General features: G+C 35.9%; 1 protein-coding gene across 3 annotated transcripts in view; it reads left to right on the top strand.

Moving 5' to 3' along the window:
- The window catches only part of LOC110672098 (protein FAR1-RELATED SEQUENCE 3), a 37,139-nt gene extending 34,798 nt beyond the window's left edge, over positions 1–2,341 (top strand). For all 3 annotated transcript variants that reach the window (XM_021834768.2, XM_021834767.2, XM_021834766.2), the window contains 2 exons: positions 1,225–1,340; positions 1,934–2,341. In XM_021834768.2, coding sequence (XP_021690460.1) covers positions 1,225–1,335 — 111 coding nt within the window. In that variant the 3' untranslated portion in view covers positions 1,336–1,340; positions 1,934–2,341. The remainder of the gene's footprint in view (positions 1–1,224; positions 1,341–1,933) is intronic.
- The last annotated feature ends 20,905 nt before the right edge of the window (positions 2,342–23,246 follow it).

Genomic DNA, 23,246 nt, shown 5'->3' on the forward strand with positions numbered 1-23,246 from the left:
ATTAAGATTCTAAGATTTTATCACTTATATTTGTTAATTTTAAGCTAAAACATTTTGAAATAATTCATGTGCAAGAATGATTGTTGTGAAAAACTAAATTTAATTTCAATATTTTAATTAATTGTTATTTTACTGTTAATAGAAGCTGTTTTGACAGTTAGTTATATAAGTATATTTGTTTTGATTTATAATATGAAAACATATTAGATTACATGTACAAAATTTGTAATTAAAATTAAATCATAAAATTAATACAAGATGTTACATTTTACAAAAGTTATAATGTATATAACAGTACTTCTATAACTAGCAAGGGGAGTGTTATATATATGAGTTTGCAATCCTTCCCTTACAAGTTGGCTTTTAAGATAGAGTTAGATAAATTTATATCATTTGGTATCAGAGCCTCACCTTGTCGGTTCTCTGTACGAGGACATACAGTCTTAAGAAGTTAGAAATAATGCATCCCACATCGGTTAGCCAGCAAGGTATTGGTGTTATGCATATGGGTTTGCAATCCTCCCCTTACAAGCTAGCTTTTAAGGTGGAGCTAGGCAAGTTCATATCAATAACTTTTTAAAAATATTTGAAATTTTTAAACTGCAGTTGCTTTTAGACATTGCATGACAAGAATTGGTTTTTGTGATCTTTAACTTTTATTAGAAATGCTTCAAATTCATGTTACAATAGGTCAATCCATAGCAATGCTAGGGTTGGTGCATGTCTAAAATACTGAAACTGCTTCTGTTTTGATATGTGCTTAATGATGTTTAGATATATTGGTTAAATAGATTTTATACTAAGACTAGTTTGCTGTGGACAATGGCGTTTCTAAGTACAGTTATTAATTAAGAGACAGGAACAATTCATAATGTGCATTTTAAGTAATCACTTGGAGAAGTCCTCATAGGCTCCTTTATTCCTTTCTTGCCTACAATGAAGTCCCATCTTTCTTTTGAAAACTGTTAATTTATTGAAATGGACCTATGCACACAAATGGCTACCTTCCGAATTCCATCATATCATAAATCAAATACAACAACTCTTTCTTTTTGATAAATCAATCCTTGGATTTCAATGCTTCTAAGCAGTTATGATATAGGTTGTTCCTTCCTGAAATATGTTTTTGCTCGAGTTGTGTTTCTCTGACTTTGTAGTGAGGCTGTCTTGATGACCAATGACTTGATATTTTTGACTTATAATTTGTTGGCTTATACTTTGTAGCTCCAAGATACCAAAATAACAACTGGAGAAACAGAGGTGAAATTCCAGGTTTCTAGAGATACACTGGCTTCCATGTTGAGATCAATGGCATATATCCGTGAGCAATTATGACACCAGTAAGCATACTTTCCCCAAAACACCATGTGTATTATTCAATGTCATGATTGAAGTCTTTTGAGGAGTTACTGTGCAATGCTTTATACATATGAATAAACTGGAGTAGTTAGTATTAAATTAACTGTTTGAGAGTCTTGTTAGTTGATGTTAAGAGGGTTATTGTGATTCTAAGGGACAACAGGTGGCTTTAGCTTTATTGTGTCTACTGAAAGATAGTACTAGTTCCACCATGCTAAATTGAGAAGTATGCATGAAGGTTTCACAGAAAAAGTTGTGTTTGTTATGAGGTGAGGTTATTTTTCAAGTTTGTTGGAGAAAAATAAATTGTTAGAAACATATGTTCTAGTTTTACATTTACTCAATTGTGTAATGAATGAAACTAGTAAGATTGTTGCTGAGGTTTGAGCTTGGTACAGCTTCATGGAATGGTAGATATTTTCCTTAAAAAAAAATGATTGAGCATGCTTACGCACCTTAATCAGATTGATCCACTCCTTCAGTTCATGCATTTGAGTGTATATTTAGTTTCACATGTTGCATGGTATTGGTAAAGTAATACTTAGCTAACAAGCGTGTTCTGCAATATTTCTAGGTTTTGCTGAGCACTTCATTCTAATGATGAATCATGTAAGCAAAGGGTATAGTGAGTGAGAATTTCTTTTGGCAAGGTGAGCTTAAATCGGCTTCACAAAGCTGGCAGCATTAGAGGCACCAAGGGCGTAATCCTTTCAGTTGATACACCATTGTGTATTATACAAATGTTACGTTGACATAGTTTGGATGTAGATGTAGTTAGGTATGGGATTTCTATTTTATTGAGCGAACTTGGTTTAGCTGAGTCTATTCTTATCTCTAACTTCTAGATAGTGCAAGATTCGCTTTACCTATGTGCTGGAAAATCTATTTGTACATGTAAGTTTCCAACACATATTTACTGATTGAGCATTGCATATATGTTGTATTTAAACTTGGAACATAGTGCCTCTTTCTATGTTTTGAACTTTGGTGATTCGTTAAGTTCTTTTTCTAATTTTGTATCGCACAATCGTGCCTGCGAAAACAGAAACCTTTGAGACGTTTCTTTACCATATTTTATTTTATTGTATTTTTTTTTAAATTCTGCATAAGACCTCTAAACGTGTTTCGATTATCAGAGTAGTGTTGTTTCTTTCCCATATTTTTATTTTTATTTATTTTTTTATTTTGCCTAAGACATCTAAATGTGTTTGAAACTTCGATCCTCGTTGTGTCCTCTTGGTTTACCCATCTTCATAAAGTCTATAATTGATTTAAAGAACCTATCAAGATTCGAGAAATTGCAGATAATATAATTGATAAGTGAAAATTATTATTTAGTTTTATTTTAATGAAATTAATTATTTAATTTTTTTTTATTTTAAATAATATATTATTGAATCTACTTTTGTTCTTTTCACTCTTTAATTTTTTTTATCTCAGTTTAAATTAAGTTTTTTGATAGTTAATGCATTCGAAAAAGAGAAAAATGACTGTTACTAGAACTAAATAACTCAAGGCTTTATTTTTAAATTATAGGAATTAAATGAAATTCAAATTAAAGTCTAAAATGACAAGTGGAATTAAAGAGAAAGGAATAAAAATATATAAATTAACTAATATAGTTTTCAAAATTAGAGGATTAAATAATTAATTTATTAAAATAGAGAGATTAAATAATAATTTTTTTAATAAATAAATATGTTACTAGTTTAGAAGGAATTATTCTTTTTTTAAAGTAAATATGCTACAAGGCTTGCTATGACCTATACTTCTATTTAATAAATAGTTTTTCCTTTTTTTTTTAATTAAAGATAAGCAAGCAACGACCACGACTAAGTAGTCGAAAGTATTGAAGCAAAAAAGCACTTGCTCCAAGGGGTTGCATAGGAATGACAAGTTTCTAAGAGCATGACAGATGATGGAATGAGCTGCCCTATTGTACTTCCTTTTAACAAAATTGAAGGATATAGGCTTGAAGGCTGTAGATAACACTATTATATTTGAAATAATGCCTTAGTCACTGGCAGATCACTTCCTTGGAGTGTTTTGATGATAACTTGTGAGTCTACTTTGATCACAGCCTTTCAAAAGCCTTTGGCTTTGACAAGCTACTAGTACAACTTCTTTGCAGATGAGACCTTCTAGAACGAGGGGATTTGACATAGCCTTAGGATTTGCAACTCCAATTGTAAGGGTAACTATGATGATCCCTAATAAAACTAGAAACTGGGGGAATCCATAAGGATGCCTCCCTTTGATCTTGTCGGGGCTTAACATTCAATGGAAAGCCTTACATATGCAATTGAGCTTCTATAAAATCCTCATGATGATTGATAGCCATAGCAATAGCTTGATGAGTCAGCAAAACTTCCTGATTAAAGACAAACGAGTTCTTGCTTTTCCACAGATGTTAAAGGACAAACACCATCAGGAAGATAAAAGACGAGCCTTCTCTGTGGGTAGACAAATGGATGTTGCCTCCAACCATATATCCATAATAGAAAACACTTGAAGCATATGAGATCTCAATTGAAAGGGCAATTGAAACCAAAATTCCTTGGCTTTTGGACAATAGAAAAAGGTGTGTTTGTGAGTTTCTGGCTTGCCACAAAGGTCATCATAATCCCTCGGCACATGCGAAAGACTTTTGTTAATATTATCTTTTGATGGGAGCTTCTCCTTAAGCATAGTGCACATTTCTAGGATACCTAATGCATTTTTTTTTCTTCCTTTGACTGTCCCCACTAGAAGTTAGCATTCATATTATTGATTTCCTAGCAAAAAGATTTAGGCAATTTGAAGCAGGCCATAACACACACAAGAATGGCAGTGGTTACTACTTTAATTAACACATCCTTTCCACCTTTGGATAGGAACTATTCTTTCCAACCTGCAATTTTATGTTGGATCCAATCCTTAATTTAATTAAAAGATTGCTCTTTTGATCTAGGAATAACCTTAGGAAGGCATGGGAATTTATCTTGCCCATCGATGTTGGAAATCTAAAGAGATGATGAGATCTTAAGTCAAACCTTCCTTGGAGTATTTCTATTGAAGGTGTAACACCCCTGATTTTTTATATATTATTATTGGGCTTCGTGTAGGTATCTTCAATTCGCGGAAATTCGACAGTTGTCCGGATCTGTGAATTTCCAGCCAGACAGACCCGTTACCGAAAGTCTCCGAATTGCACCGAGGTTTTGGCTAGCCCCCCATTGTTAGACGTCCCGAGCGCGTCCCTGAAGTCGGAATCGGCAAAGGTAAACCCGAACCTTGCTTTTTCGTAATTTTCTAGTGCTTAAATAGGATTAAAAATCTATAAAATATTCGTGGTAGCTTAGAAAATTATGATTCTTTTTGCAATAGCTTAATAATATTGCTAAGGACCGCGGGGCAAAGTTTTAGAATTTTTAGAGCTTATTTGGGCAGTTTTTGCAAAAATGGTCAATTTTAGGGACTAAATTGAAATTTTACATGTTGTGATGGATGATTGAATTGATGGGCCCAGGAGGGGCTGTGTGATGGGATTGAGTTGTGGACATATGGATTGTGAATATAGAAGTGTGTTTTGAGCCCTTTTACAGGTTGGGTAGGTCCTAGGTATAGGGGAGACTCTGCCGGATTTTCGGCATGACTTAGGACGTATTGGGTCTTTTCTTAATTTGTATTGAGTCATTTGTATTAAATGATTGTAATAAAATTGTCAGGTGAGCCGGGACAGCCTTCTTCCTCCGCCCAGCCGCCTCAGTGACCACCGTCAAGTCTGTGAGTAAAATATTAATTTTAATTGTAATTTCGATATTATTATATGTTCAGCATGCCCATGCATCACTTATATGCATATATTTATGTAGTTAAACTCTAGGCACGATTTATGATGCAGTCCAATGGTGTCAATGGATTAAATCCATACACAATCTAAAATGGTGAAAATCCGGTAGAAGAATGCACTACTCTGTTATAAGCAAACTCAACAAAAGGAATGCAATCTTCCCAAGATTTCAAGTTTTGTTTAACCATCACACGTAATAAAGTAGTTAAGTTTCTATTCACTACTTCTGTTTGTCCATCAGTCTGGGGATGACAAGTAGTTGAGAACAACAGTTTAGTACCTAACTTACCCCACAACACCCTCCAAAAGTGACTTAGGAACTTAACATCTCTATCACTCACTATAGTCCTAGGTATACCATGTAACCTGACTATCTCCTTAAAGAACAAATTGGCTATGTATGTGGCATCATCTGTTTTGTGACACGGTATGAAGTGTGCCATCTTAGAAAATCTATCAACAACCACAAATATAGAATCATGACCTCTCCTAGACCTAGGCAAACCCAAAATAAAATCCATAGAAATATCAGTCCAAGGTTCCTTAGGAACAGGCAAGGGTGTGTAAAGACCATTTGGCATTACTCTAGACTTTGCTTTCCTACATTCAACACACCTAGAACACATTCGATCAACATCTTTCCTCATATGTGGCCAAAAGAAGTGTTCTTGCAATATGTTTAAAGTCTTAGCAACACCAAAATGTCCCATCAAACCACCACTATGTGACTCCAAAACAAGCAAGTCCCGCATAGAGCATTTAGGCACACACAATTTATTCTCCTTAAACAAGTATCCATCATGCCTATAAAATTTCTGAAATGCACTTTTCTCACAAGCAGCATATACATTACAAAAATCAGCATCATCAACATACAATTCTTTCATGAACTCAAAACCAAGCAATTTAGCATCAAGTGTAGACAAAAGTGCATGTCTCCTAGAAAGTGCATCAGCTACAACATTCTCTTTTCCTTGCTTGTATTTAATCACATATGGAAATGACTCTAAAAATTCAATCCATTTAGCATGCCTTCTACTCAACTTATTTTGACTCTTAATATGCTTCAATGATTCATGATCTGAATGTATGACAAACTCTTTAGGCCACAAATAATGTTGCCAAGTTTCCAAGCCCTAACTAATGCATACATCTCCTTATCATAAGTAGAGTAATTCAAGGCAGCTCCATGCAATTTTTCACTAAAATATGCTATTGGTCGTTTCTCTTGCATGAGAACCGCACCAATTCCTACACCACTTACGTCACATTCAATTTCAAAAGTCTTATCAAAATTTGGCAAACTCAACAAGGGTGCAGAACACAATCTATCTTTAAGTTCAGAAAATGCATGTTCATGTTTCTTTTCCACTCAAATGCAACATTCTTTTCTCCAATTCATTCAAAGGAGCAGCAATTGTACTAAAATTAGGCACAAATCGCCTATAGAAACTAGCCAATCCATGGAAACTCCTAACCTCAGACACATTCTTAGGAATTGGCCAATCTCTAATGGCTTTGATTTTCTCTTCATCAACCTGTACACCTTTACTACTTACAACAAAACCAAGAAAAACAACCTTATCCAAGCAAAATGAACACTTTTTCGCATTCGCATACAATTTCTCATTTCTCAACACATCAAAAACAAGTCTCAAGTGATGCAAATGCTCGTCTATGTTACTGCTGTAAATCAAAATGTCATCAAAATACACAACAACAAATTTTCCAATGAAATTCCTCAACACATGATTCATCAAACACATAAAAGTGCTAGGAGCATTTGTGACCCCAAATGGCATCACCATCCATTCATACAACCCATATTTAGTTTTGAAAGCAGTTTTCCACTCATCACCAATTATCATTCTTATTTGGTGGTAACCACTTTTCAAATCTATCTTAGAAAACACACTTGCACCATGCAACTCATCAAGCATATCATCAAGGCGAGGGTTGGGTGTCTATACTTGACAGTGATTTTATTGATGGCTCTGCAATCCACACACATGCGATAACTCCCATCCTTCTTTGGCACTAGCAACACAGTACAGCACATGGGCTCATGCTCTCCTAACATAGCCCTTCACAATAAGATACTCCACTTGCCTTTGTAACTCCTTAGTTTCTTTAGGATTTGTTAAGTATGCTGGTCTAAACGGTATTTGTGCTCCGGTACTAAGTCAATCTGGTACTCAATCCTTCTTATAGGTGGCAATCCTGGTGGCAACTCATTGGGGAAGACGTCTTCATATTCCTGTATAAGAGACAAAGCGTCACTAGGCAAATGTGAATCAAGGTCAGTAACACATAAATTAACCTACTTGTACATAAGTACACAAAGAGGTCTTCCTGAATGTAAAGCCTCTCTAACTTCTCTTTCCTTCACATACAAACTCATTCTCTTCTCTCCACTCTCCTTTTGCCCCGAGCTTTCCTTTTTCTCATTTTCTCTCATTTTCTTTTCTTTTGTTTCTCTTTTTCTCTCTTTTTTTCTCTCTTCTCTTTCTTTTCACTCTCATCCAGCTCGGCCTCTCTAAGTTTTTCTCTCCAAGTTTCTTTCTTTTCTTCAATGGATCTAAGAATCCTTATTTGATCTTCATGCACTTGAGCTGGTGTCATAGGAAGCAATGAGTATGTTCGACCTTCCTTAGTGACCGTGTACCTGTTCTTCCTACCATCATGCACAACACTTCTATCATACTGCCATGGACGGCCCAACAAAAGATGCGTAGCAACCATAGGCACAACATCACAAAGTACCTCATCATTATACTTGCCAATGGTGAATGGCACCACCACCTGTTTTGTAACCCTCAACTTCCCACAATCATTTAACCATTGCAAGCCATATGGTTTTGGATGTGTAGTAGTAGGCAAACCCAACTTGTCCACCAAGAGTGAACTAGCCACATTACAACAGCTCCCACCATCTACAATCATACTACACAACTTGTCATTCACCAAGCACCTAGTATGGAAGATGTTCTCCCTTTGCATTTCATCACCAAACTCCATACTCACTTGTGCACTAAGTGTGCGCATGGTGACAAGGATATTGCCATCCATAGGTGGCTGATCTCCTCATCGTGGCAATCATCCTCATGCTCATCAACATTATTAGATTCTTCCTCCCTTTCCTCTTCACTTTCTAACTCTCCATTTTCCCTAACAACCATCACTCTTTTATTTGGACATTGTGAGGCATAATGTCCATTTCCCAAACACTTAAAACACTTCAATTCTCTAGTCCTAGTAGGAACTCCCTTGTTCTTCTCCTCTACTTTCTCCTTTCCTTTCCATTCTTTTTTCTTGAATTTGGGAACTTCTTTCTCCACCCTTAAAGGAGCAGACCAATTTGACTTCCAATTACTCCTAGGAGCCGAATGGTTGGCTGGTGCATATCTAGCCACACTTTTCCTTTTTAGTTGCTTCTCCACTTTAAGTGCCATTTGTAGCATATCCTCCACCTCCACACAAGGTTGCAGCTCCACAATATTAGCAATTTCAGGATTTAACCCATTTAAAAAGCGAACCATTGTAGCTTCCCGATCCTCCTCAACATCAGCTCTAATCAACGCTATCTCCATGGCCTTGTAGTATTCTTCGACACTTTTAGTACCTTGAGTGAGTTTTTGTAACCTTTGAAGCAGCTCTCTGTGGTAGTAAGGTGGCACAAACCTGTTTCTCAAGATTCCCTTCATTTCGTCCCATGTCTCCACGGTTCGTTGCCCATTTCTCCTCCTCCTACTCAACAACTGATCCCACCATACAATTGCATACTCTTTGAATTCTACAGTTGCTAACTTCGCTTTCTTTTCTTCAGAATAATGGTGGCACTCAAAAATCAACTCCACCTGTCTCTCCCACTCCAAATAAACTTATGGATTATCCTTCCCATGAAAAGGTGGAATTTGCATTTTTATACTAGCTAAATTCCCATCAACTCTCTCCTCATTCCCATCTCTATCCCAATGATCACCGAACCTAAAATTTCTGCCACCCCTTCTTCCCCTAGGCCCTCTACCCCTAGGTGGTCTATGCCCTCTTCCACCATAATGGTAGTTGCCATAGTCATAAGCTTCATCATACTCATCATCATTCCATTCAGCTTCTTCATACCCTTCATTCCTATGTTCGGCCCGAAATCTACCTTCATTTCTATTCTGATTTCCCACCTTTGCTTCCCCATCATTCCTCCTATTTCTATCTTCTCTGTCCCTTCTCATCTCTTCCATAAACCTGGTCATCTCATTTCTCATTCCCCTCAATACATCCAATTCATCTCTGAAGTCATTCATTTGCAAATTCATCCTTTCAAAGCTTTGTGCTACGGATTCTTTAAAAATTCGATCATCAGGAAACTCCCTTTTTTCTTCATTACCTCCACTACTACCACTTGTCTCTTGGAATTGAGACATGATTTGGCTGCAAGAAAACGAAGTTAGTAGAAATGGCTCACCCTCTCAAGTGTTTAGCTCAAGTGTTTTCGCACAAATTTCAGGCTCTTACCCTCTTTTGGCACTCACACACTCTTGCCTTTTACCACTCAACAGTTTGCTTCCCTTGTTCCTTTGGGAACTAAAATTCACAAACAAGCACAAATACTTGCTAATTTTATAAAAAAAACAATCAACAAATGAAACTGGAAGAAACGAAATAGCAATAACCAGAAAGTGTGACACTAGAGCCAAAGAAATGGAAGACACCAAAAGTAGAAGCAAATGTGAACTAAATGGTATGATTTTTGAAAACTGTATGAGAGACAACCCAATAGAATGATATCAAGCTCAAACTTCCAATTTCATAGCCAACTTTGCACAAATACCAGCAGTTCACACAATTAACCAAAAATATGCAACAATTTTGGTTCACCACACAAACGAATATATTTTGATCTGAAATTTGGTAGACATAGGCATCCCAATACTGAATAACTATTGGTAAAATTTCAGGAGTTTCTGGATGAGTTTACTAGGTGAACGAAATTTGACTAGATCTGCCGCAAAATTTTGGTTCGGTAGGCAAACAATGTCACAAAACCCTGAAAATTGACACAAAAGCTACTGAGATGGAGTATAATCAGCCTGCAAAATTTCGGAGCTTTCTGGGTTGGTTTGGTGTGTTAACTCAATTTGATCAGGTTTGCCGCAAATTTTGGTTCGATAGGCAAACAGTGGAATTTTCACATCAAATATGGCATGTGATTTGTCTAGTAATACCCAAAGTTGTTGGTAGATTATCAGGCTCAAATTCAATGTTTAACTCCACAATTCACAATTTCATCACTTATGTCAGCTTGTCAATTTTTTTTTTCAGCACAACACAACTCAGCTTACAATCCAATCTCCTTTTCTTTTTTTTTTTCTTTTTTTTTTTATACTGATGCAAAGAATAAAAATTGCAGAATCAAATACTGATACCACTCAAGTATTTTGGCAATCCAAATCAAGCTCTACCCACTAGCACACAGGCACATCCCAAGCATTAATTACCCAATTTAACATACTCAGACTTGATATCATATAATCTCAAGAGGCAAATAGCTAGTGTCAAAGATAGGTTTCAGCTTGATTAACTCTAATCCTACAGACAAACTCAAAGAAAACAAGATGAACAAGAGATTTAATCTAAGATTAAGCAAAATCCTACACTAAAATTAAGACTACCAAGTTTCAGCCAGCAAGAGTTCAAACAAAAAAAAAAGAAGAAAAATCAGTACCCTAAAATGCAGATTTGATTTGGCTACAAAGAACAAGGTACTAGATGATGAAACTAATAGATATCTAAAGGTCCTACAATGGCTGACTATTATAGTTAACCAAACAGAAAAGAAAAAGAAGTTTTAATGGATAAATACCTTGTTAGATGCCAAGGCTCTGATACCAAAATGATGAGCACTCCTAGGATGCCAAGAAACACAACATCTAAATATTGGAACCAAGATCTTTAATCATCCAAACAAGGCAGAATTTCAGATTGAAAACCCAAGTGTCAATACACAAATAGTAACAAGCTAAAGCATATTGATCATCAAAATAAGACTAGCAAGGGGTTCATGCTGCTAGAATCCAAGTTCTTTCAAGAAACATGGAAGAAACATAGAACTAACTCAAGCTCCAGCAATGGAGTTCTCTCCCTAATGCTCACACTTAAACTAGAAAAAATGAAGGCTGCAATACAATCTGAATATCTTGGGTTATATATAGCATCTCTAAAACCCTAAAAGTGTGCCAACATGGCTAAAAAGACAAAAATGCAAGGCTCATCCATCGGATGGGGCGTCTCCATAGGGGGGGGGGGGACCATTTGGGACCACTTGCTTTATGGCAGCCCTTTATGTAGTGGGGACCATAAGGTGGCAGCAACACTTTAGGTGGTAGCAGCCTTTTTTTAATGTAGTGGGGACCAATAAAAGGTGTCAGCACATGGCAAATCCAAATAAGCATAAGAAGCTCCTCCAATCCACTTGGCCGAATGGTCTTGTGCCAAGTCATGCTGATGTGGCGAAGTCACGCTGATGTGGCGCCACTTGTCAAGTCTCCCATGCCAACTTGTGTGAGAACGATCCACCTAGATTCCAACAATATGCAAGAAAGTTCAATATGGCAATTTTGATCCCCCTTGTGCTCACAATGCTCCAACACCAATGCTTGCAGCTCTCTAGCTTTGGCTCTGGTGATGGGTCCTCTAAATAATGGCATAGGCACTGGTGCTTCTTCATCACTAGTGTTCTGTTTACATCTGTAATCTTTTAAAAGGCAAAACCTAATTTTCTACTTGATAGAAAAAGCTTTAGAAGCTGTTTAAGGGGCTGCCATAGGTGATCTTGGTGTCGACAAGCTAGAGGGACAACATCTGGTGTCCTAGGCGCATCCCAAAGGTGCCAAACACATTGCAGTGCATCAAAAAGGTTAGTGCACTTATTCTTAATCTAATCTAGGGTTCTAAAGAATTAATATATTAATTCTAAAATCTTGAATGGCAAATATAAATCCAAAAATATATTAAAAGAGTTTTAATGTGCTGTTTATCATTGAAATCAAATAGATAAAAATGAATCTTGCATGATGCATGTGACCCTAGATGAAAAATTTTTGAATTTCAATGATCTAAACTTGTATTTTTCATGCTTCTGCTCCTTTAATTAGCATCAGAGCCACTATATTTGCCATTTAGATTGTTGATTATATGATTTAATTTTGTTGTTTGATCATGAGATGATAGATCCATTGCTGGTTGCAAAGGAAAGGTGGCGGCACGGTGATGAACACCAATGGTGCGCACACTTTGTGGTCTCAAATGGTGTGCGCAAGGTTTGGGTTTTTGAATATGCAATTGTTGTATGATCTAAGGTTCATCCTATGACTAATTAAAATATTTAATTAGTTATTTTAATCACACAATTAAATTTTTATTCAAATCTGAATTTTAAAAGTTGTTTGAATGTAATTCAAATCTGAATTTTTTAAAGTTGTTTAAATGTGATTCAAATATGAATTTTAAAAGTTGTTTGAATGTGATTCAAATTTGAATTTTTAAATTTGTTTGAATGTGATTCAAATCTGAATTTTTAAATTTGTTTGAATGTGATTCAAATCTGAATTTTTAAATTTATTTGAATGTAATTCAAATCTGAATTTTTAAATTTGTTTGAATCATATTCAAATCTGGATTTTTAAGTTGAATATGAGATATTCAATTTAATTTAAGTATTTATGTTTTATTTAATTGTTAAATAGTGAAATGCATGATGGATGATCATGGACTATAAAAGACAAATGTGATTGGATTTATTTCTTTTATATTTCTTTGGGCTGTAAATTAATTAATTTATTTTAATTTATTTTGGCCATGTATTATTAAGGTTGTAATAATTTTTGGTTTGTAATTTCATTTATTTAGTTCTTATAAATTCGCCTTGTTATGCCAATGATTACTCTGTAATTGGATTGCAAGAAGAACAAGGAGGTCAAGAGCATTGGTGAGACCAGTGGGAGGAATACAAGATCAAGTGTTGATTATGTACTCCTTCAGCAACTCTTGTAATATGAATGAATGAAATACAACTAGGAATACCCTGATTCAATTCTTGGTGGCTCAGAATTGAATCCCTTAGAAAGACCATGATCATACCATATTTATTATCAATGAATGCATGAGATGTATGGGAATGAATACAAGTATATGATATATGCATGCTAATTGGATAATGTGCAAAGTGAGACCTTAATAGTAATTAGGACGATCGCAAAATCTTCCAAACAAATAATTAAGTTAAGTTGAATATGAGATATTCAATTTAATTTAAGTATTTATGTTTTATTTAATTTTTAAATAGTGAAATGCATGATGGATGATCATGGACTATAAAAGACAAATGTGATTGGATTTATTTCTTTTATATTTCTTTGGGCTGTAATTAATTAATTAATTTTAATTTATTTTGGCCATGTATTATTAAGGTTGTAATAATTTTTGGGTTGTAATTTCTTTTATTTAGTTCTTATAAATTCGCCTTGTTATGCCAAGGATTACTATGTAATTGGATTGCAAGAAGAACAAGGAGGTCAAGAGCATTGGTGAGACCAGTGGGAGGAATACAAGATCAAGTGTTGATTATGTGCTCCTTCAGCAACTCTTGTAATATGAATGAATGAAATACAACTAGGAATACCCTGATTCAATTCTTGATGGCTCAGAATTGAATCCCTTAGAAAGTCCATGATCATACCATATTTATTATCCATGAATGCATGAGATGTATGAGAATGTATGCAAGTATATGATATATGCATGCTATTTGGATAATGTGCAAAGTGAGACCTTAATAGTAATTAGGACGACCACAAAATCTTCCAAACAAATAATTAAGTTGGAAATGGTATAATTAAAGTAATTATAACATGGGCCCTCCATTGAGGCAATTATTTTAAGAAATTTTAAATACTTGCATAAAATGCAATTAATTTAAGGGATTTTCTTAAGAATAATTGTTAAGTATGAGATGTTGTAAATATGTAAATAGGTTTGGTGATCAATATTGGATGTACCTGAGGACATTAAAATTATTCGCATAATTATTGGCTCAATGGGATCAACTTAACTAATGCAAGATAAGTCAATAATGGATGTACCTGAGATTTTGAGCATTAGGGGCTAGGTAAAGTATTGAACCTCACATGAGATGTGATGGGCGAGGAGTTGCTCACTTATAGTTTATTGTAATTCCAATAATGGATGTATCTGACAATGATCAACAAAATTATAAGAATTCAATCACCCACTAGAAATCCATCCAACTAGGATTTCCGTTTTCTACTTTGGAAGTGTAGGATTCGCTAAGTTAGTGGGAGGACTAATTTGATTAAAAGGTCATAATCATTTTGGTTAATTATATGATACATTTACTAATTAATCTGATTATTTTCTATAGTTAAATTTTTTGATAAAAATAAGCATAGAATAACCACCACCATCCAATATCCTTACAAGCATATTTGATCGCAATAGGTTGACAAGACCTAATTTATCTGATTGGCCAAGAAATTTGAAACTTGTCCTGAACCTTGAACATATAGGATATGTTCTAGACTCAAATGTTCCTGGTTCTTTACCTCCAGAGGCCACACAAGAGGAACATGAAACTGTGGACAAGTGGAAGGAGCATGATATGAGAGTCAAGCATTACATGATATGAGAGTCAAGCATTAGAATCAGCTTTGTATATTCTGAATAGGATTCCAATAAAATCAGTATCTTCCACACCTTATGAGATATGGCATGGAAAAAAACCAAGTCTTAAGCATGTTAAGATTTGGGGTTGTCCAGCTTATATCAAAAACAGAATACTGATAAATTGGAAACCAGATCAGAAAAGGGTCAATTTGTTGGATATCCAAAAGATAGTTTTGGATATTATTTTTATTTGCCTACATCACAAAAGGTTATGATAAGTAGAGATGCCACGTTTCTTGAACAACAGTTTGATGTGAACCTTCAAGTAATTGGTAACTTGAAAACCCACATTCAAGAATTAAATGAACAATATGGAAAGCACCAAATCAAGATGTATGAATTTGAATCTTTGAATCAGCACAATCAGATTGTTGTGTAATTCAAAGAAAATATCAGAATTCGGATTCTTGACCTAATTCATATGGAGAATGAATAAACCAAGAATATTATGCACATTAAACCTTGCAAGATAGAATCTCAGCAAGTTAATGAGCTTCACAAGAACAAAGGCAACAGCCAATTTACTCACTAGAGGAGCAGAAACAATCTCTTATTAATATTCAAGTGTGTCCTCCACTCTCTCATTACACTTGTATTTATAGCCTCTTGGCTTCAAAACTAAAGACAAAAATATCCCTACTTTAGTAACAGCTGTAAGGAGCTTTAAGTCCAAACAAAAATTAATCTATCAAAAGACTAAAAACTCCTTACAAAAAGTACATTTAATACAGCAGCAAATAAGGGCATTTAAGTCCAAAAGAGAGGTGGTTATAACAGATGGAATATTCCTTGAGAAAGGTGCCAGCAGATACATGTACATGGGTTGGATCTGGTACATGCATGTCCACAGGTTATTCCATGTAATCTAATGCTCCACATGATACCTGGTCACTTCTAAGCATAATTTTCACCAAATTTAATCCTTTACATTTTTCTTCATGCCATTCCAGCTTATAATCCTTGCTCCTTATGATTTCACAAATTAAATTCTGAAGTGATTTAGCTCTAGCTCTAGTAATTGGACCTTGGATGAAATCTTTTGTCGTGGATGTAGCTTGATTCTCATCATTCCCCTCCGCTTCAAAAGGTTTGGTCCTCGCTTCTGTTACTGCATCATCAGAAGGAGATACATCATCAACATTGAAGGTGGCAATGACATTATACTCACCGGCAGGTTTATTTTGTAAGCGTTATCATTAATTTTGGTCAGCACTTGGAAAGGTCCATCACATCTTGGTTGTAATTTTGATTTCCTTCGAGAGGGAAACCTTTCTTTCCGCAAGTGAACCCATACCCAATCTCCAGGTTGACATGTGACTTTCTTCCTTCCTTTGTTGGCTTGACTAGCATATTTTTCATTGTTCTTTTCAATTTGAAGCTTGGCTTGTTCATGGATTTTCTTCACCAATTCTGCTTTTCTTTTTCCATCTAAACTACTCGTTCACAGGCAAAGGAAAAAAATCCAAAGGAGTTGAAGGATTGAAACCATACACAATTTCAAATGTAGAATAGCCAGTAGAAGAATGCACATTTCTATTGTATGCAAATTCAATAAGTGGAATGCAATCTTCCCATGACTTCAAATTTTGCTTAACCACAGCACGCAAAAGAGTAGTTAGTGTCCTATTTACTACTTCAGTTTGACCATCGGTTTGTGGGTGACAAGTGGTGGAAAATAACAACTTGGTGCCCAATTTTCCCCACAAAACCTTCCAAAAGTGACTAAGGAATTTAACATCCCTATCACTAACTAAATTCTTAGGTATGCCATGCAACCTAACAATATCTCTAAAAAATAAATTTGCAACATTTGTAGCATCATCAGTTTTATGGCATGGAATAAAATGTGCCATTTTTGAAAACCTGTCAACAACAACAAAAATTGAATCATGGCCTTGTTTAGACCTAGGTAATCCCAACACAAAATCCATAGACAAATGAACCCAAGGATCACTAGGGGTACGCAAAGGTGTATACAAACCTTGTGGCAAAACTCTAGATTTAGCCTTAGCACACACAATGCACCTAGCACATACTCTTTCAACATCTCTTTTCATATTCGGCCAATAAAAATGTTCCTTCAATACATCTAAAGTTTTGGCAACACCAAAATGACCCATTAATCCACCAGCATGAGACTCATTCACAAGTAATTCTCGCATGGAACTCTTAGGCACACACAATCTATTTTCTCTAAACAAATATCCATCATGCCTATAAAACTTCTCAAAAGCATTCTTTTCACAAGCTGCATACATTCTAGCAAAGTCATCATCTTCAGCATATAATTCTTTCACATATTCGAATCCTAATAACTTTGCATCAAGAAGGGCAAGAAGGTTATACCTTCGAGATCCAAGGCATCAACCACCACATTTTCTTTCCCATGTTTGTATTGAATCACAAATGGGAAGGTCTCAAGGAACTCAACCCATTTTGCATGACGCCTACTTTACTTATTTTGCCCCTTGATATGCTTCAATGACTCATGATCTGTGTGGATGACAAATTGCTTTGGCCAAAGGTAATGTTGCCATGTTTCCAAGGCACGTACCAATGCATACAACTCCTTGTCATATGTAGAATAGTTTAAAGCTGCTCCATTAAGCTTCTCACTAAAGTATGCTATTGGTCTCTTTTCCTGCATTAAAACGGCTCCAATACCTATTCCTGATGCGTCACACTCAATCTCAAAAGTCTTAGAAAAATCAGGTAAAGCCAACACAGGAGCGGAACATAACATGTCTTTAATTTTGTGAAAAGCATCATCTTGTTTCTGTTCCCAAACAAAATTAACATTCTTTTTGACAAGATCATTCAATGGTGCTGCAATGGTACTAAAATTCTTAATAAATCTTCTATAGAAACTAGCTAGTCCATGAAAACTACGTACTTCAGATGCAGTCTTTGGAATGGGCCAGTCTCTAATAGCTCTAATTTTTTCATCATCAACTTCAACACCATTAGCACTAATGACAAATCCTAAAAAGACAACCTTTTCCATGCAAAATGAACATTTCTTCAAGTTAGCATATAATTTTTCCTTTCTTAACACATCGAATACAGCTCTTAAATGATGCATATGTTCATTCATGCCTCTACTGTAAACCAATATATCATCAAAATAAACAACAACAAATTTTCCAATAAAAGCACGCAACACATGATTCATCAATCTCATAAAAGTGCTAGGAGCATTAGTTAGCCCAAAAGGCATCACTAACCACTCATATAGTCCATGTTTTGTTTTAAATGCAGTCTTCCATTCATCACCTACTTTCATGCGAATTTGATGATATCCGCTTTTCAAGTCAATTTCGGTAAAAACACAAGCACCACAAAGTTCGTCCAACATATCATCCAATCTAGGTATAGGATGGCGATACTTTACAGTGATTTTGTTGACCGCCCTACAATCCACACACATGCGCCATGTGCCATCTTTCTTTGGTACCAAAAGGACGGGTACAGCACAAGGGCTCATACTTTCTCTCACATATCCCTTAGCTAGCAATTCCTCAACTTGCCTTTGTAATTCTTTGGTTTCTTCAGGGTTAGTTCTATAAGCTGGACGGTTGGGAATAACCGCTCCAGGTACAAAATCAATCTGGTGCTCAATCCCTTGAATAGGTGGTAGTCCAGCTGGCATCTCCTCAGGTAGTACATCCTCATATTCCTGCAAAAGGGAGACAACAACACTAGGTAAATTGGGGTCAAGGTCAGATGTGGATAAACAAGAGTCCTTAAACACAATTAATAACATTTGCTTGTTGGCAAACATGGCATTCCTCACATCTCTTCCTTTAGCATACAAGCTTAATTTTCTCTCCCCTCTTTCCGCACAGCTCTCCTTTTGCGCCGAAGATTCACCTTTTTCAAGCACTCTTGGAATGTTTTCTTTACTCTCTTTTCTTTCCTCACAACCACCCTTGTCTTGCTCACTCACAACATTTTCACTCAATTTCTTTTCACTCCTTCTTTTCTTCTCTGCTCTCTTTCGCCACTCTTGATTTTTCCTCACCCATTGCTTGCTAAAGCCTTGTTTTGTCTTCATAAATCTTTTTTGGGGTCATAGGTGCCAAAATGATTTTCCTTCCATTCATTTCAAAAGAATACCTATTTTTATACCCATCATGGATCACCTTTCTATCAAATTGCCATGGTCGGCCAAGTAATAAATGGCCAGCTTGCATTGGAACCACGTCACACATAACCTCATCTTGATACTTTCCTATTGCAAAGGAAATCAGTACTCGTTTTGTTACTTTCACCTCACCACATTCATTCAACCACTGCAATTTATAGGGTCTAGGGTGTTTCGAAGTCCTCAACCTTAGTCTCTGCACCAAAATAGTACTAGCAACATTGGCACAACTTCCCCCATCAATGATGACACTACAAGCTTTGTCTTGGATAAGACACCTTGTATGAAAAATTGTTTCTCTTTGCAATTCATCACCAACATCCTCCTTTACTTGAGTATTTAATGCTCTCATAATTACTAGAGCACTTCCTTCAGCAGCATATTCTACTTCTGCATCCTCTTCCCCTGAAGATGTGGAGTCACTCACAATTTCCTCCTCTGTTTCTATCTCACCATTTTCTCTCATGACCATGACTCTCTTGTTAGGGCATTGAGAAGCTATGTGTCCACTGCCCAAACACCTAAAACACTTCACATCTCTATTTCGGGTAGTAGTTGCAACCTCCTTTCCTTTACTTTCTACAAATTTCTTCTCCACCTTCTTTTCCTTATCCTTATCCTCATTTTTCTTATAGTTGCTAAAAGCCTTTTCCCTATCCTCCTTCTTCCAGTTAGACTTCCAAGATGAAGAAGTACCTGCATTTCCTCCAAATTTTGACTTGCTTTTAAGTTGCCTTTCTACCTTCATAGCCATGTGGACCATATCCTCCAACTCAACATAGTGATGTAACTCAACAATATGAGCAATCTCCTTGTTTAGCCCATTCAAGAATCTAGCCATGGTGGCTTCTCTATCCTCCTCCACATTTGCTCTAATCATAGCAATTTCCATTTCTTTATGATAATCTTCAACACTTTTAGAACCTTGAGTCAATCTTTGTAACCTCTGATGTAGCTCTCTATAGTAATGACTAGGAACAAATCTCTTCCTCATTATAGTTTTCATCTCACCCCAGGTTGCAATTGATTGCTCATAATTTGTCCTTCTACTAATCAACACTTGATCCCACCATACCAAAGCATAATCAGTAAATTCTACTGCTGCTAACTTTACTTTCTATTCCTCTGAATAGTGATGACAATCAAACACAGCTTCTACCTTCCTTTCCCATTCAAGATACACATCCGGATCATTTTTCCCTTGGAAAGAAGGGATGCTCATTTTAATACTTTTGATATTGTCATCTACCCTATTCCTCTCTCTTTCCTCTCTTCTTATCCTCCTATACCCATTCCTCCTATCTTCAGCTCTTCTCTCATATCTACCCCTCCTAGGTCTTTCAACCTCAAAATCATAGTTATCAACCTCAACTTCATCAGATTCAACTACTGGAGGTACAAGATCCCTCCTATTTGGCCTTCTCTCATTTTGCCTATCTATTTGCTCCAATCTTTCCAACCTATCTATGATTTCATTGCACACAACATTCATTCTTTCAAATTGTTGTCTGACAGCCTGCATGTAGAATGGATTTTCACCTTCCCCCTCACTACCATCACCCCTTCTAGACATGTTTTCAGACCTGCAAGAAAATGGTTAGTGTAAAGAAAACATCTCACTCACTCCCTTACGTGTTTACACTCAACAGAGGACACTCCACTCGTGTTTAACTCAACAAGGCTTTTTCCCTCTTATGAACTCACCACTCTGTGCCTTTTACCTCTCTTGGCTATGTCCACAAGTTCTTATCAAACTCAAGTAACTCAAACCAAGATTGTACCCACAAAAATTTAACACACAATAAAATTCTTGAATGTGACGGATCAAAACGAGTAAAAGTCAAGAAAAGAAAAGCTCAAGTATGGAAATGTAATGCAATAGGAATCAAGAAAGAAGACACCAAAATAAAAGAGTAGCAAGCTGGAAAAGAGACAACCTAAAGTAGAGATATCAAGCTTAAATATCCAAGTTTGCCATCAACTTATTACAATTACCAGCAATTCACACAATACACCAAGAATTGCATAAATTTAGGATCACCAAGCAAATGAGTGTATTTTGATCTGAAATTGAGTAGGCAAATGCAACCCAATACTGACTAATTGCTGCAAGAATTTCAGCCTTTTCTTGACAGACTTACTATGTAAATCAAATATAATCGTGTTTGCCGCAAAATTTTGGTTCCCCACACAAACGATTAAATTTTGAGCTGAAATTTAATTTGAGAATAGCTCAAATGTGGTACAAATGGCCTGTAAATTTTCAGGAATTTCGGGGCTGATTTGCTATGTGAACTTAATTTGATCGATTCTGCCACAAAATTTTGGTTCCCTATACAAATGGTTGAATTTTAAGCTGAAATTTAATATGGGAACTACTGATATGGGGTATAAACACCTTGTAAATTTTCAAGAATTTCTGGGTCTATTTGCTATGTGAACATAATTTGATCGGGTCTGCCGCAAAATTTTGGTTCAGCAGGCAAACGATATCAAACAACCCCCAAAATTTACACCCAACGTCTTAAACACACCCAGATATTGCTGGTACAGTTTCAGGCCAAATTGGTAAGTCGAACTCAATGAACCAGATAATCTCTCATGCTTAATATCAAAATGAAGGAAGCAAAATGGATGGCTAGAATAATCGCTTTGGCTTGATTAACCCAAAACCCTAAGAGAAACCCAACAAAACAAATTTTTAAACAAACAGGTCCAACTAAACCCCAAGAGCCAAACAGCAAATATGAAGAAGGTAAGAAACACAAAGAATAAAAAGCAAATAGAGAATCTACCTTGTTTGGACGTCCCTTTGCTCTGATACCAAAAACTGATGTGAACCTTCAAGTAATTGGTAACTTGAAAACCCACATTCAAGAATTAAATGAACAATATGGAAAGCACCAAATCAAGATGTATAAATTTGAATCTTTGAACCAGCACAATCAGATTGTTGTGTAATTCAAAGAAAATATCAGAAATGGGATTCTTGACCTAATTCATATGGAGAATGAATAAACCAAGAATATTATGCACATTAAACCTTGCAAGATAGAATCTCAGCAAGTTAATGAGCTTCACAAGAACAAAGGCAACAACCAATTTACTCACTAGAGGAGCAGAAACAATCTCTCATTAATATTCAAGTGTGTCCTCCACTCTCTCATTACACTTGTATTTATAGCCTCTTGGCTTCAAAGCTAAAGACAAAAATATCCCTACTTTAGTAACAGCTGTAAGGAGCTTTAAGTCCAAACAAAAATTAATCTATCAAAAGACTAAAAACTCCTTACAAAAAGTAAATTTAATACAGCAGCAAATAAGGGCATTTAAGTCCAAAAGAGAGGTGGTTATAACAGATGGAATATTCCTTGAAAAAGGTGCCAGCAGATACATGTACATGGGTTGGATCTGGTACATGCATGTCCACAGGTTATTCCATGTAATCTAATGCTCCACATGACACCTGGTCACTTCTAAGCATAATTTTCACCAAATTTAATCCTTTACATTTTTCTTCATGCCATTCCAGCTTATAATCCTTGCTCCTTATGATTTCACAAATTAAATTCTGAAGTGATTTAGCTCTAGCTCTAGTAATTGGACCTTGGATGAAATCCTTTGTCGTGGATGTAGCTTGATTCTCATCATTCCCCTCCGCTTCAAAAGGATTCGTCCTCGAATCTGTTCCTGCATCAACACAAGGAGATAAATCAGCAACATTGAAGGTGGCACTGACATTATACTCACCGGGCAGGTTTATTTTGTAAGCGTTATCATTAATTTTGGTCAGCACTTGGAAAGGTCCATCACATCTTGGTTGTAATTTTGATTTCCTTCGAGAGGGAAACCTTTCTTTGCGCAAGTGAACCCATACCCAATCTCCAGGTTGAAATGTGACTTTCTTCCTTCCTTTGTTGGCTTGACTAGCATATTTTTCATTGTTCTTTTCAATTTGAAGCTTGGCTTGTTCATGGATTTTCTTCACCAATTCTGCTTTTCTTTTTCCATCTAAACTAGTAAGCTCGTTCACAGGCAAAGGTAAAAGATCCAAAGGAGTTGAAGGATTGAAACCATACACAATTTCAAATGTAGAATAGCCAGTAGAAGAATGCACATTTCTATTGTATGCAAATTCAACAAGTGGAATGCAATCTTCCCATGACTTCAAAT

This window comes from Hevea brasiliensis, chromosome 8 (assembly GCF_030052815.1).
Source record: "Hevea brasiliensis isolate MT/VB/25A 57/8 chromosome 8, ASM3005281v1, whole genome shotgun sequence".
NCBI lineage: Eukaryota > Viridiplantae > Streptophyta > Magnoliopsida > Malpighiales > Euphorbiaceae > Hevea > Hevea brasiliensis.